Source organism: Protobothrops mucrosquamatus, unplaced genomic scaffold (genome assembly GCF_001527695.2).
Source record: "Protobothrops mucrosquamatus isolate PMUCROS unplaced genomic scaffold, P.Mucros_1.0 scaffold1259, whole genome shotgun sequence".
Taxonomy (NCBI): Eukaryota; Metazoa; Chordata; class Lepidosauria; order Squamata; family Viperidae; genus Protobothrops; species Protobothrops mucrosquamatus.
Window position 1 is genome coordinate 136,922 of NW_015387465.1, and position 17,279 is coordinate 154,200.

General features: G+C 38.8%; 2 protein-coding genes across 2 annotated transcripts in view; one reads left to right on the forward strand and one right to left on the reverse strand.

Moving 5' to 3' along the window:
- The window catches only part of SLC22A3 (solute carrier family 22 member 3), a 24,942-nt gene extending 23,536 nt beyond the window's left edge, over nt 1–1,406 (forward strand). Inside the window, exons 9-10 of the mRNA XM_015821128.2 lie at nt 115–214; nt 1,120–1,406. Of these exons, the coding sequence (XP_015676614.2) occupies nt 115–214; nt 1,120–1,186 (167 nt within the window). The 3' untranslated portion in view covers nt 1,187–1,406. The remainder of the gene's footprint in view (nt 1–114; nt 215–1,119) is intronic.
- A 4,202-nt stretch (nt 1,407–5,608) lies between these two features.
- Nucleotides 5,609–17,279, reverse strand: part of PLG (plasminogen) — a 40,087-nt gene continuing 28,416 nt past the window's right edge. Inside the window, 6 exon segments of the mRNA XM_029285075.1 lie at nt 5,609–5,770; nt 6,369–6,514; nt 7,547–7,653; nt 9,897–10,037; nt 12,494–12,571; nt 16,631–16,751. Coding sequence (XP_029140908.1) covers nt 5,609–5,770; nt 6,369–6,514; nt 7,547–7,653; nt 9,897–10,037; nt 12,494–12,571; nt 16,631–16,751 — 755 coding nt within the window.

Below are 17,279 nucleotides of genomic sequence, written 5' to 3' on the forward strand. Positions count from 1 at the left end.
AAAAAAAACCCTATTTAAACTAGCTTTTTTTTTCAGCACAAACAGTAGAATTACAAGAAAATTCCAGGACAAATGTCTAATGCCTGATATATTTCTCACTTCACTTTTTCATAGGTGTACTTTCTCTTCTCTGTGGGATTCTGGTGCTACTTTTACCTGAGACCAAGGGGCAGCCCTTACCAGAGACAGTGGAAGACGTAGAGAAAATGTCAAGGTACTGACTAAGTATCCTTAGAAGAGAATATATGTATCCTTAGATATTCTTGCATACCTGCTGGAAAATTCAGCCTTCCAATGATTAATTCTAGACTTTAGGTCTAGTTCAACAATTGTTGAGAGACTTAGCACAAACTCTTCGCTAAATACATGTGCATCTGTATGTGTATGAATTCATGCACCTACATATCCATGTATGCTTTTTTTTCTTAAAAAAAAAAAGACATGGCAAGGAGCAGTTTGGACTAGAAGCAGCATAGGAGCAGAGGGAATTAATCCCTCCCTCCCTCCCACAGCATGAGTAAAATTGTCTTAGCACAGATTTAAGCTGGTTATAACATGCAAATTTTACCTTCTTCCAAGAAAATGAAAGCAGCATTTGTTTTCAAACATACCATTCTAATTATCACAATTATTCAAAATAAGTGAGGCTAAAAATAATAGGTCAGTTTGTACTCACATTAAGCTATTGCTTATTTTTACACGATTTTGGTGATTAAGCCATAAAAGCTAGGTTCAACTAAGCCAGAATGGCTGAATTCATACAACATGCTAAGCCAAAACAAGTCACATTGTACTTATGGTGTCATGCTAGATGAGGTGGACTTGCAATTTTATCTCCTTGGTTTAGTCTGACCACAGCACCCCTAATTTAGGAGAGAGGAGAATCAATATTTATCGGTTCACTGGTACAGGAGGAAATTCATTTGTAACTTCATTCACGAGCCCAGTCTAAATGTGGTCCTCTTGAGCTGCCTATTTTAAAACATGCCAGTGCACATGTTACAAAGTAAGATTCAGTCTCAAAAATTAATTACTTTAAAGAAACAGCATTTCTGTTTAAATCAGTCTGCCCAATAAAGTTAATTGCTTATAAAACCTTTTTTCCCCTTCTCTACACAGTTTCAGTGTCTGTTGTGAAAAAAAACAAGCGGCAAAATTCCAGGAAAGAAATTTGACCTTTTGTTAATACTGCAAAGCCTCATGAGCTACCGGGTTTTCAAATTCATGACTGCTGGACACCATCTTCTTTTTGGAGGAGATGGATTCAAATGTGTCATAAGCCCTAAAAGAACCTTTTTATAAAGTAAGCATAGAATTTTTCTATGGGATAAATATGAACATATTTTCAGAATCTATTGTTTCCAGATAGGGAACTATTATAAATGGCTCTCATAGAAGAGTAATCACTTTCATTAAATATTTTGTTTTACTACAGGATCTTGGTTTATTTTTAATATATATATATATATATATATATATATATATATATGCCTGCCCTATCTCCTTTCTCTTTACTAATTTGCAACACGGGTTTTTTTTTTCTTCAAAGTATTCTCAGCTTACATGGAATCAACCAAAAGCCATTCATTTCATTCATTGGAACAGGATCAGAATGGAATTTTTAAAACATTTTCAAAGAAATATGTTCCTTATTTCAAAGGTACACATGAATAAAGACATTTTTACAAGAAGTGTAGGAATTAACTCTGCTTCCTATGGATTCAGAACAACAAGTGTATCACCTTTATCCTCAAAATAATGCTGTGGTGTGAATAAGACTATAAAATTGTTTCTTGATGCAGACTCAACATGGACTTTCAAGTTGGCCTGGGGATTAGAAATTAGCTTTCTGTTAGAAACAGCTTTCCATGAAACAGCACAGTTAGCATTACGAGCTGGTATTAAATTGCTAGCCTGACTCTGGATGCACCCAAGTTCCAGAGATTAGCCCAGCCACAATTTAAAAAGTTAAAGATGCAAAAACTGCAGGTGCTGTTAATACTTAAGTTTACTTAAGTTCTTGATATGAATGAAGCTGAATATATGTGTCTCAGGATAATGTTGCAGAATCCAATCTGGGTTGGTCACCGGGACCAAAGGTTTAGTCTTCCGAGCTTTTGGACTTGTGCCGGATTTGGATCAGACAGACATCAGGCTCACATAACAGATATGGAGAAGGAAATTCACTCTTTAGTTTTTTTTAACCATCCATTTCCAGAGGAAATTCCTTCCTTTGCTGGTTTTAGTTGTTTTGGGTAAAAGTTCCTCCTGAAGCAAAAGCCATTTCAAATTCAAATGTATATATACAGTAGTGACCAAAATTGTGGAAACATTTTGGGAAAAGTGTACAGTAGAAATGCCACCTTTGGTTAAGTTTCCACCAATTTTTCTTCTAATTTCTTTATAACTGTAGCCTTGTTCACTCAATAATACTATTTTACATCGCTTTCTGGGCAACCAGTCAACTCTTTGCACCATTACTTTAATTTTATTACGTTTTACAAGCTCACTAAATGAAAAAACACAAAAAAAACCAACCAACTTGATAGCGATCACATAACAGACTGACAAATGTCCTGCTCTCAGCTTCAATGCATGACATCAATAACTGAATCCTACTGTGATCTGATTGGCTCATTGCCAAAACAAGATGACACCTGATTGGCTCTCTAAACTCTCATGCTCATTGGCTACAATCAGATGAAGGAAAGCTACCTGATATCGACCTAAGCAAGTTGTGCTTCCTTTTTCTGGTTATTTGGCTATAACTTTTCATAGAATACAGTACAGATAATTGAACAAACTTTGTTGCATTACATTCTTGATTAAATTATCTTTCCATTGATATATAATTTTATGGTACTACTCCAAACAAAGTGGTGTTATTAACCATCAAACCTGAAAAATACACTTTTCCACATACAAAATTTCCACAATTTTGGCCACTACTGTAACTAACATAACTAACGTTGCTTGCGTTATAGCTGTGCGCTGAATATAAAGCCAGATTAAATCTCTTCTCTGATTTCTCTCTGAAGATAGATTTATGGGCCCGTTGTTTTCTCCTCCCACACCCAGCAACTGGTCAGAAATTATAAACTGATGATCAACTGACTTTGCCTGGAGAAAAGTAGCTGGCTAAGCACTGTGTCTATAAGGATGTAATCGTAAATACTGAATAAAAGAAAAAGAGTAAATTTTAGACTGCAATTTAAATGCTTTTGGATGCTTTTGAACAAAATGAATTAAAAAACTTAGCAACTTTAAGACTTGTGGACTTCAACTCCCAGAATTCCCCAGCCAGCATGACTGGCTGAGGAATTCTGGAAGTTAAAGTTCACAAGTTTTAAAGTTGCCAAGTTTGGAGACCCCCCTCCCCCAGACTCAAGCAATAACCATTTTAAGTTTTATTAGAATCTAAACAGTGGTCCCAGTCCAGCAAATACAATGTTTCTTGGAGTTGCACTGAATCAGAAACAGGCTACTTTTCCATTTAATATAATGAAGAGTAACAACCTCCCCATAGAGGCACTCCAAGTCCCTTGAACAATGTTTCCCTCTCTATCAGCTTGCAGAATCAGCTATAAGGCAGGTTTTACTCCTCTCCTGGGTTAGAGTAATGTTAGAGTAATGATCCACATTGAATAGGCCAAATGCACCCTTTGTTGTGCCTAAGAATCTCTCTCCCATCTAGACCAACCAACTTCTCTACTCTTGCTTAATGTCATGAAACATTTTGAAGCACCGAGCAGAATATCCTGTTCTTTGGTCTTTGCTTTTAAAAGCTAAACTTGTCTATTTTCTAGAACACGCTTTATTTTTTAAATTCATTTCTTGTATGCCAGATTTTTTTCTACACTCCTTTTCCAAATAAATGAGGTTTTTTTTGTAGTACACAATGATCTGTTTTGCACTGGGTTGTTCAGAAGTCTTGTTACAAACCCAAAAGCTCACTCAATAATTCTAAACCAGACCAATAATTTGGATTATTAGATCTGAACTGAAAAAAATTCAGACAATCACTAGATGACAGCAGAAGGTTCTAGAATTCTCTTGCTCTCTGCTCCTGATTAACTGCTTTGAAGCTCAGACTTCATAACCCCATTATAGGAGGCAATACTAAGATCAAAACTAGCTTTGCCTTAAAACCTCCCTTAGATTTTAACACTTTTTCTTCTTGAAGCAAAAGCCATCTCAATTTTTTCACACATACATAACTAACATTACTTGCATTATAATTCAGCACTGAATATAAAGCCAGATTAAATCTCGTATCTGGTTTCTCTCTGGTCAGTGACATGGTCCACACATTATACTGGGCCAGGCTTTCTTTTTAGCCATGGTTTTAGATGCACTCTAAAAGTGACTCAAAGCAAGTCAGACAAAATAATATATAAAACAGAAATAGTCAGAGAGGAATGTTGTATATGCACATTCAGTTATAACTTGGGGAAACATTTCTTGGTGAATTTTCACTCATGGTGCTCATGAAACAGAATGAGCAATGAATGTAAGGCAGCATTAAAGAGGATGCCATTTGTAGAAAGAATTGAATCTGAGCTTTCCACCATCATAGCCATCCAACACTGCTGTACAGAAATTTTGTAGAAATCCTTCTCCATCTCATCTTAAAAAAGAGTCTTTCCTTTTGGAGCCACATTGTATTCTTCTGGATACTAGGTAGGTAGATTGGTAGGTAAGTAGATTAGAGAGAATGATGATGATGATGATGATGATGATGATGATGATGATGATGGAGGATGGAGGAGGAGGAGGATTATTGATGGATGGATGACCTAGATGGATGCATGATAGATAGATAGATAGATAGATAGACAGACAGACAGACAGACAGACAGACAGACAGACAGACAGACAGACAGACAGACAGACGGAGATTAGAGATAGCAATAGCAATAGCACTTAGACTTATATACTACTTCACAGTGCTTTACAGTCCTCTCTAAGAGGTTTACAGAATCAGCATATTGCCCCCAACAATCTGGGTCTTCATTTTACCAACCTCAGAAGGATGGAAGGCTGAGTCAACCTTGAGCCGGTCAGGACTGAACTGCTGGCAGTGAGCAGTAAGTTAGCTTGCAATACTGCATTCTACCACTGCTCCTGATAGAAAGATGATCAGAAAGACAGACAGACAGACAGACAGACAGATGATAGACAGACAGACAGACAGACAGACAGACAGACAGACAGATGATAGATAGATAGACAGACAGACAGACAGACAGACAGACAGACAGACAGACAGACAGACAGACAGACAGTTAGATGGCCTAGATGCCATGTGTCCCACAGATCAAAAGTCATGCTATAATACCAAAAGTTTCCTTCTTCAGTGGCTATTAATCCTGCCAAATGCCAGTGATTCAATTTCCTCAGATTTTCTACATCATAACTAACACAGTTTACTGCTCCACAAACTCAGGCATCTTGTAAACCAGTGTTAACAAACCAACCAAGAAAAGGATGCTTACAGGATATTCATGAGATTTATTTTACATTCATGTAAATGGTTTCATTATATTGCACTTCACTTCTACTTCTTCTTCTCTCTCTTTGTTGATTTCGGCAAGAGGTTATGGGCAGCTCAATTTTCATTCAGTATTCTTTGGATCCATGGAATAAAGCGAGACACTCGCACATAAACACCAGGTTTCATGGGCTGGGCACAGCCCAGACCCCAGGAGGTGACTCCATGTAGCACATATCGTCCTTGCTCTTCACAGACCAGAGGTCCCCCACTGTCACCCTGGAACCAAGTGTTTAGAAAAAATGAACCAGGAGTGCAAGAGAAATCAACATGTGTAAGATGAGTTACACATCATTCTCACTGGATGACTTTTATTGCCTGACAATCTCTTACCAAGCTAATCACAAAAAGGACTTCATGAGGGTCAAACTAGACCCAAAGGGGGGATGTTATACAACATCATGTTATACAAATAACATGAACTGGATGGGTTCTTAACTCAGAGGATCACAGCAGATATTTATTTAATTAATTGGTTGATTTATCTCGCCACCCATCTCAGCATGTGCCTCTGGATGGCTCACAACATTAAAAGAAATAAAAGTACAGACAAAGATAAAATAAACAAGAAATAAAGCAAATAGTACTGAAGAATCATAAAAACATCCTCAATATAGCCCGGAAACATGGTTTCGGGATACATATGGAGATAAAATGAATCTTTTCTTCACTTGCTGTAATAATGAGAGGGAAAAGCCCTCTGAAGGTGGCATTTTCACTGGGAAAAACATTGAAATATCTTTGGGTTTATCTACGAAGCCAACATATAATACTAAAAGGTTTCCTCCTTCAGTGGTAGGATGGAAACATATCTTACCTGACAGCTATCAGATATGCCATCAATATTACCAGCACAAAGTTCATGGTTGCCGACTCTGTTATTTAGAAATTCAGGCCGATTACACACTTTATTTTCAATGACAGGGAATCCAGTCTCTTTAAGAAAGCCTTCTCCACCAGTTCCTTTGAAAAGCAGAGGGGAGGGAGGAAATAATGAAAGGAAAACCCATACAGGATAATGTATGTTTCCTGATCTGGTAAAAATGAGAGCAGATATATTCTTCTAGCTTGTTTGTTTTTTAATGGAAATGTTACTTAAAGCTTCAGGATGCAGGCATAATTTGTCCAGGGTATAAAACAAAACCAATAATATTCTAATATGCTCAGGGAAGCCTCATCATCACCAAATATGGCACTATATAAAAAAACTCCCTTTTTACCACCGTTATTCCCTAAAAATTCTATATGACTGGGAATTGGCAGCTCAGAAAATTAAAAAAAAAAGTATAATCCTTTGCTGCCATCTAGTGGTCATATGGATTTTGCAGTCCAAATCTAGTTTAGGAAATCCTCATTTAGCAATCACAAGTGAAACCAACACAGTACTTCAGCTTTACAGATCTGTGGTCATAAATGTGAGCGCTTGTCATAAAGTTACTTTTTCATCACTGTCATAACTGCAAATGGTCACTATTACTCTTAACCAAGTGTTTTGCAAAATATTTTCTTATTAAAATTATATGGCTGCCCATGTTAAAAACAGAAATGTGTCTAATTTGTGTGGGGTTGTATAATCTCTAATACAAGTAGAACTCCTTTGTTAAATTAATACTGATCTCTATCTCAGCCACCACTGTGATGGAATTTACCCACCCAAGAAACATCCAGAAGCCTGAAACATCCTATTGTAAAGTACACCCCATTAATAAAGATTGTTCTTCCCCAAATTTCCCATAGTGACTAAATTGTGTTCTGTCCAGATAATAAATATAAAAGTAGTCATTCATTTTCATTCATTCATTCATTCATTCATTCATTCATTCATTCATTCATTCATTCATTCCAAGTCTCCCCAGATGTATAAAAGATAAAATCCATCGATAAAAATTCATCAGTTTTATAAACTGATAAAAAAGATGGGAAGAGGAATGGAAGAAATGCAGTAACAGAATGGTGGATATTTTGGATTTTTTTAGCCTCTGTGAGGTTACTCACCTTTTGTGTCACCCCATCCCGTGACATAACATTCTGCCCCACCTGCTACAACAGCATTTTCTGAAGGCAAGCAGATTGGAATGACTTCATTGGTGATCTTCACTGGGCTGGAAGAAAAATGATATTTCATTCTAGTCACTCTATTATATTACCCTGTGCGTTTGTGTGTGTCCCGCCTTTATGTATTTTTTTGCAAATAACCCACCGTGGCGAAACCCATCCAACACACTGCCCCACAACAACAACCCTGTGCGGTGAGCTGAGGCTGAGAGAAGGGAGTGACTGTCCCAAGGTCCCCCAGCTGGCTCTCATGGCTGAGGCAGGACTTGAACTCATGGTCTCTTGCTTTCTAGTCTTGTGTCTTAACCATTAGACCAAACTGGCTTAGTAGCGGCTGATTGGTTAGTTATTGGATGTTTTTTAAACAAAACATTCCTAGGAAGCTAAAGTTTACACCTTGTGAAGTCAGCTCATTTGCTAGTTCCTTAAGCACATGAAACTTCAGAATTTGATCTCTAAAAGGAATATAAACATAACGTTTACATAAATGCAGTAGCTGTAATTGAGCATTGTATGGTATGACCGCAAATAGATATCTCCCTGTCTCAGCTAGTCTGTTCTTCAAGTCAAACAACTCTAGCTACTATAGTCACTTTCTGAAAGAAAGATAATCCTGTATAACAACAGGTAAGAGGGTTGCACTTCACAATTAGCTTTGAGCCATCCTTCGTAAAAGCGCTGTCTCCGGGAGACAATCCTTGATATAACAGAATGGAATCTTAATGTTGTATGAATAAAGAACTAGAAACTATTAACTAGTTTCAGCATCGTTGTGGTCTCTAGTGCAGTGTTTCTCAACCGTGGCAACTTTAAGATGGGTGGGCTTCAACTCCCAACTCCCATGCTGGCTGGGGAATTCTGAGAGTTAAAGTCCACCCATCTTAAAGTTGAGAAACATTGCTCTACTGTGGCTCTTTTGTGAAGTCAGCCTGTTTTCATGCTATTCCACATTATCACCTATTTTCCAGCAAAAAACCCACAAATACCTCAAAGGGATCTTCCCAAGTGGGCTGAAAAAAGCCTGGGTTTTGAAATGAGATTCAGGTGGTCCTTGACTTGCAGCCACAATAGAGTCCAAATGTTCTGTTGCTAAGCAAGACAGTTGTTAAGTGAGTTTTGCCCCATTTTACGACCTTTATTGCTACAGTTGTTAAGTGAATCACTGTCATTGTTAAGATAGTGAATCTGGCTTCCCCATTGACTTTGTTTGTGAGAAGGTCGCAAAAGATGATCACATGACCCCAGGACACTGCAACCATCATAAATATAAACCAGTTGCCCAACATCAGGTGACCATGGGGATGCCACAAGGGTCGTTAAGGGTAAAAAATGGTCATAAGTCACTTTTTTCAGTGCCATTGTAAATTTGAACAGTCACTAAACGGACTGTTGTAAGTCGAGGACTACCTGTCTTTATACTTCTTAGGAAGCGAAGGAGCAAGAAAGGGTATCAAGCTTGGGGGGGGGGTGAGGTTAAGAAAAAAGAAAAGAAAAATAGTAGAAATTTCCCAAATTTAAGCTGGAATCTAGCCAAAGACAAAATTTCCGGGAAATGCATTGTCTGTTCCAGGTTGAGTTTACTTATACTCATATTTCTCATACTTGGTAATTTTAAGATGTGTGGACTTCAATTTTCAGAATTCTGGGAATGACCTCTGGGAGTTGAAGTCCACGCATAAGTTACCAAGTTTGAGAAGCATTACTTTAGACCAACTGAGATCAGATAACCAAAAACTTGAAAAACATAAACTTGTGTGGAGGGAGTGTTACTGCCTACCACCTTGAACTTTTGGAAGAACGGAAGGACATAAATCTAAGAAACAAGTAATAAAAATAAATCACCTGGTAGAAGAAGAACTCTGCATTTTTATCATTAGTGGACCCAAACTTAGATTCTCATGCAACAAAAGCACCAAGTGCTGTGTACTGTTGTTATAGATTGCTGGTTATATTTGTTTCATATACATTAGTATTCTTACTCCTAAATTGTACATAAACTAATCTATATCAAAAAAAATTAAAAAAAAAGAACTATATGGATATTCTTCTATGCCAGAAGCTTACCCCAGTTTACAATGATTTTGTCCATAACTACAATGCCACTTCCTGAAAACAAGAGGCACAGTGTGCACCAATAAATTTGGAAACTACTTCAGACAACTACTGGCCCATAATGAAATTGGATCAATTCAAATGTCATGTTAAGCAATGTTAGTATATTCACAGCAAGGAGTTTTGGAATGGAAGATAGAGAGATTATTAAAGATAAATACGGTAGCCCAAAGGATACCTGCTTAATTTCAGCAAGGCAATGTCTGCCCTGTTTGGTTCTTTGAATATTTTCAGAACATTGCGATGCTGGGCAGATGGTTCAGAAGCTGTCTCCGTGTGCAGGCCAAGTGACACTTTGTAAAAGGTAGGAGTGGGTGACCTAAAAAAAAAAAAAAACAAATTTCCCAGGTGAGAATATCTTCATAGATCCACAACTCAGTTAGATAAGAAGAGGACAATTCAATGAGAATTTCTGAAGACTGGAACCATAGCTGGATCTGTGTTATGTAAGTCTGCAGGTAGGACAAATTGGGTCAGGCTAGCTCTGAGAACTGTGAAAAAAAATGTGCTGGACTTAACAAGCTAAATGACTAGAATTCACTGTTTCAGTGGGAACCATTTGGGGGAATTATGGAAAACCAGAATATCAGATACCAGGTATCAGATGCCAATGGTTATTTAATTATATTCACTTACTAAATGGCATTAATTGCTGTTAATCTACAATGTATACATCATTGGTTGAAGTTATTTGTTCTTTATAGAGAAACAAAGGAATGTCTGTGGAGATTCTCAGTCATCCAGGTCATAGTTATCCCAAAGGAGCTTTTTCACGAGGCAACTGGACATTCTTGTTTTTCTTTGAAGGCGTTTCGCTTCTCATCCAAGAAGCTTCTTCAGCTCTGACTGGATGGTGGGGAATGGAAAGATTTATACTCCTGCAGACAGCTGTTCATCTTTAAAAGAATTCAAATGAACAGCTGTCTGCAGGAGTATAAATCTTTCCATTCCCCACCATCCAGTTAGAGCTAAAGAAGCTTCTTGGATGAGAAGCGAATCTCCTTCAAGGAAAAACAAGAAAGTCTAGTTGCCTTGTGAAAAAGCATCTTTGGGAGAAACAAAGTAAGCTGAAACACGAAGCCAGACCACTATTCCATACTATACTGTACAGCTCAGTATTACCACTCTGCCACTTGGCAAGTGGTTCCCAAAGCTTTAGATCAGCAGCTCCCAAACTTTTCTATACCCCGCACCCCTAGAACACTTCTGATATATTCTCGCACCCCTTACAAAAGTCCGAAATAACGGCAACAAATTATGCAAATACAGTATAATTTTGAAAAGCCAAGTTTTTGCACCCCCTGGAATATCGTCTCGCACCCCCGGTCGGGAACCCCTGCTTTAGATGCAGGCCCTTGCCAGCTCTGGACAGAGAGGCCAATTAAGTAGGCCAATTAGGCTGGCTTTTTGTGTATCCAAAGCAGGATCTTCTGACCCTGGAGCTACAGCTCGTTTTCCATGTGCAATGACTCAGAGAAAGTAGCTGAGAAAGAGAGAAAATATATGAGGGGTCCTTGGTGTTCTCTGAGCTTGGTTGGCTTCTTGCAGACGTTTCATTGACCAAACTAGATAACGTCATTACTGCTAGTAAGGAGTGGGGTTTGTTCTTAGTTTATATTCTAGTGACTTGCCCTGTTAGGGTTGGGGGTGGGGCTGGTCTTGGAGGTTATTTGGTTGGGCTGTTTACTGTTAGCTAGTTCGGCAGTTCCTTGATTGGGGTATTGTTTATTTCTTGATTGTTGATCTTTCTGTTAATCTATGCTCATCTGGGTAGTGACTTCTGGTGGAGAGGTGTTTTGGGATTTTTTTTTAATTCCCTTTTTGGTTTGTTGATTGTCTCTTCTGCATAGTATGATTATACTATTATACTGCATGATTATGTCTTATATGTCTATTTTAGAGAAAACATAGTCTGTCCTTTTTGCCATCAGGTTCTTCTGGGAACACATTTGGCAGGTATGCCAGGCCACAATGGAGACGTTTGCACAACATGACAAAGCCAGATCCAAACAAATCATATTTGGAACAAACTGTGAACTAGCCACAATTTGTTATCTATAAGGAGGTTTTGCTGTCATTCGGTCATTTCCAATGGAAAGCTCCCCAGCTCTGTTGACAATGTATTAATTCTCAGAAATTACACATTGCTTTTTTCTACTGATTTCTGCTACTTGTTTTCCTTCCCCACCCCCAAATAATTTCCTAAGAGCTGACAATCTTGTATAACATTGAAATTTCTAGTGTTATGGTAAGATGTCTGTACATCCAACAGATTGCCAGCTGCAAACAGATTAGAAACTTGTGTTCTCAGAATTGTGTTGAAGGATGGGATATAAACCAGAGTGAATTAAACTCTGAACATGGCTAATGCTAAACTAAATGGCATATTTATCATAATGGCAGATTTGCCATAATCTGACGAATACCTGCTAGGGCTAATATAATGGGCCCAAAATGATCCATGTCACCACAGAATGGTCCCAAACAGACCCAGAAAGCTCTAACCCTTTGCTGCCAACTGACAGTCAACTGAATTTCTGCAACCCAGGTACTGCATCCTGGTGTTTTCTACCTGTGGAGTGACCACAACTTCCAGAATTCCCGGATGGTGAATTTTGCCAGTTGACATTTCAACCCATTCACCCAATAGCATTGGATTTGGAAAATCTGGTCTCTTGCCCAAGGAAATTTTTATTTTTATTTATTTATCATATTTTGAAGCTGCCCATCTCCCTTAAAGAAGGACTCTGGGCAGGGTACAAATAAAGGTTTTACCGGTCTAAGCAGTGAGTTGCCGTCAGAACCCATTGTGGCTTTATTAATGTGCCACCACAAAAATGTAGATTGTTGTAACTGAAGAAAAGAAAAGAAAACAGAAGATTAATTTTACAGTAAATAATTCACATAGAAATCAGAGGCTGTCCATTCGTCATTCAATCTCCTCATTCTCAAGCATTACACAGAGCTAATACCAGCATCCATGAAATGGTTTAAATTTACACAGTTACACAGTTCATAGCAAACTGAATGGCATTTCTTTTCTTGCTTCTTTTTGACTAATAAATTTAGAGAGTGATGCCATGTTTGCACAGCAGAGTCTTGTACTACCTTAAGTACAAGATTTATTATGGCTTTAGGCTTTGCGGATCAATCATACAAAGGGATATCTAAATTAACAATGTATTACAAGTAGATGAGAAACAGGTATGAACCATTAGGGAAAGCAACAATAGAATGCAAAAAGCACTGTTTCAATAGTACAAGGTAAATGTGAAGAGGATAATAATTGCTCATGACACTGTTCCAAACAAGGATAAAGTTGGCTAGTGCTAGGATGGGAGACCACATGGAGATCTCACAGTTGCATGCTAGACTTGGAAGTTGAAGGCATTGGCAAACCACTTCCAGGTATTACTACTAAGTCATGGATATATAGTTCCCAGGAGTCAAATTCAGTGGTAGTCAACCTGGTCCCTACCGCCCACTAGTGGGCGTTCCAGCTTTCATGGTGGGCGGTAGGGGTTTTGTCCGATACTGAAGCACTTTCCTTTTTTTAAATTTAATTGACTTTTTAAAAAAAATTCATAGCATTTAAAAACATTTTCATTAGGTTTTCATAAAATTCCCCGTGACAACAGTTCAACAATTGTGGAATCAGGCTTTAGTGCTGTTAATCATATTATGACCAAAGAAAGAAACCACCTGAATATTTCCGAAAGAGGAGACCTTTGTTTGTTCCTTACAAAAATTGAGCCAGATATCCAGTATTTAGTTTCACAGCATCAGCCTCAGGGATCTCATTAATAATTTAATTAATTAAATGTAATTTCATCAGACTTCATGCTTCTATGTATGCAAAGTATAAATAAAAAGATAGATTTAACTACAGTAAGTTGTTTTATAAAGATTTATTCTGCCAAACTTAGCGAAAGTCTGACATAAAGTATTTGGTAAGTAATTATTATTATATGCTTTAACTTGCTTTATAAATTTTATAAAGTAAAGTTATTTCCCTACTTTATAAATCACCATTACTGTGGAACTGGTGGGCGGTTAGAAAATTTTACTACTAACAGAGATACAAAAGTGGGCGGTAGGTATAAAAAGGTTGACTACCCCTGCTTTACGTCTTTATTATTATTGTTAGTTTTATTATTGTTGTTGTTGTTACTAGTACTATTATTTTGAATGCACTGTATACAGTGAGTCCTTTCATGTAGCCAATCCCAGGCCTACCTCTACTGTTACCTCTATTGAAGTCAACATAACCAGTTGACTCTCTTCCAGAGAAGTGAATGACAAAGTCCAGGATATTTTATACCCTTTCAGGCTACTTTGTGGCACTATCACAATAAGAGAAGAAATACTATTTTAATAAAGTTGTAGTTGAAGGCAATTTAGGCCTGTCTCACTCATGGGCTGGGGAGAAGCTATGAAACCAACATCATGGGATAGTGGCGGAAATGATGTTTCCACTGTTATGTTTGTGCCATGGGTAGAAGCAGCTGGGGAAAGATCCTGAGTGATATAACACTGCACAATTAACTTCTCTCTTCCTCATCCAAAATGATGTCTGGAGATAACCGTATCTGCATGTCAGCCACAAAGGAGAAGGCTCGGAGAAGGAATGCAAACATGGGAACACCTGGCACCGAGATTTCGTGAGAGGATAAAGCACGGGTGTCAAACTCGATCGCATCATGTGACGTATCGTGACGTATCGCAATGTTTTTTGCCTTTGTGGAGCCGGGGTGGGCGTGGCCTGAGTGTGACGCATCTGGCCCACGGGCCGCCAGTTTGACACCCCTGGGATAAAGGCTTTACTGCTTGCTTGGAAGCGAAATTCAAGCTACTTTCACCCATGTGGAATAATACGTTTTGTCACTAGCTAAGGTATACAGGTAGTCCTCAACATATAACCATAATTGAGCCGTAAGTCATGGTGACCATAAAGAAGGTCACCACGTGATCTGATTTGACATTCCTAGTTTACTCAGGTGTGGTCATTAAATGCCACACCCCAATGATGCCCTTGACGTGATGGCCCGGTGCCTGGAGGCCGTACGGGTCTGGATGGGGAGAAACAGACTCAGGCTCAACCCTTCCAAGACTGAGTGGCTGTGGCTGCCGGCCTCCCGGCATAGTCAGCTGACTCCGTCGCTGACTATAGGGGGCGAAACTTTGGCTCCCTCGGAGAGGGTACGCAATCAGGGTGTCCTCCTGGATCCACGGCTGACACTAGAAGATCAGTTGACGGCCGTGGCCAGGGGGGCGTTTTACCGGGTACGCCTGGTTCACCAGTTGCGGCCTTTTCTGGACCGGGACGCCTTGCGCACAGTCACCCATGCTCTTGTCACCTCCCGCCTGGACTACTGTAATGCTCTCTACATGGGGCTCCCCTTGAGGAGCATTCGGAGGCTCCAGTTAGTCCAGAATGCAGCCGCGCNTCAGCCAGACAGTGCCGGCTGGCGACCCCCAGGGGGAGGGCCTTCTCGGTGGGAGCCCCCACCCTATGGAACGAACTACCCCCAGAGATCTGGGTGATTCCGGATCTCCCCTCCTTCCGCCGCGCCCTCAAGACATGGCTATTTAAGCTAGCAGGACTGGCCTAAGGGTTATCTTAATTTGGTTTTAAAATAATTTTAATAAGAAAAGGCCAATAATTAATATTTTATTTTAATTACATTTTAAATTTAGCATTTTTGTATATGTACTTGTTTTAAATGGCTGTAAGCCGCCCTGAGTCCGCTGGGAGAAGGGCGGGGTAGAAATTTAATAAATAAATAAATAAATAAATAAAATGGATGGAGCAAAAGAACTGTCTGCTGAAGCTCTCCCATTCATGGGCAGAAGAGAACAGCAGCAATGAGCTGGAGAAAAGAACTTGGTTTTTCATGATTCAATTTCTTCTAGCTTCTCTTCTCCAGCTCAGTGCTGCAATTCCCCTTCTTCCTGCCAGAGAACTCTGCCCCAAGCAGGCTTAAAACAATCCATCAGGCAGTGTTTTTGCTCTCAGGGAGGCCAAATGAAGAAGTCCCTTCGTGACAGATCATCCAACCCCTCTGAGAGCAAAACTGCTGCCTGATGGTGAGGCTCGGCCTCTCTGGCAAGCAGCATTTTTTGTTCGTAAGGAGGCTGGCTGAAAAAGGTCTGGAAATCCGGAAATCCAGGCAGAAATCCAAGCTTGGATTTCAGGATGGGACTTTTTCAGCCAGCCTCCTGGAACCAGCCAGGTGGCAACGGCTTGCGGCTTTTCCTTCCGGCTTCCCTAGTGACTTCCTGGGGAAGCCAGCAGGGAAGACTATGAACAGTGATCACATGATCATGAGGCACTTGGCAACTTGTCGTAAGTATGCATGCTTGCCAAATGCGTAGATCACAATTATGTGACCTTGGGTGTCCTGCAAGCTCAGCTGTAGGTAATCAGTCCCTTTGTTCAGCACAGTTGTAATTTCGAATGGTTACTGAACAAATGGTCATTAAGCAAGGACAAACTGTATAGAGAAACAAGCTTTGGAAAGGAAAGATGTGCTGCTATTTAGAACTTTGGGGAAAATAATCTGGTCCTTTAAAAAAAGATCTATAAACAAGTTCATTGAAAAGTTTCAAATAAGGAAGGTACAAGCCCTGAGTGATAAATAGAAGAATAAATGCACAATAAAAAATAGCAAATCAAATAGAACATGGGAGAAAAATCACAATCCAAGTCCAGAATATAACAACAGAGAAAGTTTTTTGCTTATTAAGTGGATGAGAAGTACAATAAATAATCCTATTATTTATTTATATCCCACCTTTATTATTTTTATAAATAGTTCAAGGTAGCGAACATACCAAATATTCCTTCCTCCTCCTATTTTAACCTACAACTGCAGTATGTGAGATATTTATATTATATATTATATTTAATACCGAATACGGAGACTGATTTGCCAGGGCCAGGAATGGGGATTTGAAACACAGCCGCCGACAACTCTTCCAAAACAAAGAAGGGGTGGATATTTGGCTTTTCCACATCCATCATCAGGAACAGCTGAAATATGAATGGGAAAGATATATAAATTAAATTATAATAATTATAATAAAATAATAATAAGATAGACGAATTTCCATTGTTTCTGGGGGAATAAGTCCAAAGCTTAAGAGTTAATAATTTCATCAATAGCTGAAGCCTGAAATAGTTCAGTTGGGGGTATCTGAAGTGCACCCTGTGTTTGCGTATGATGGGGCAAGCACAGGGAATTAGAGATGGCTACTGTGATCAAAAACAACCTTAAGATATTTAGTACAGCATGAAAAACTCTTTGGAATTTTTTAGTGTAAACCACTGAAATACTTTGATTGTCATGGTACATCAAGATCACAGACAGACAGATGGTTGGATGGTAGATCGATATAGATAGTTGATAGATCAGGTGATAGATGTTAGATGATAGACAATTGATGGATATAGATGGAAAGATAGAGATAGATGATAAATAGATCTACTATAGACAGATACAGATAGATAGATAGATAGATAGATAGATAGATAGATAGATAGATAGATAGATAGATAGAT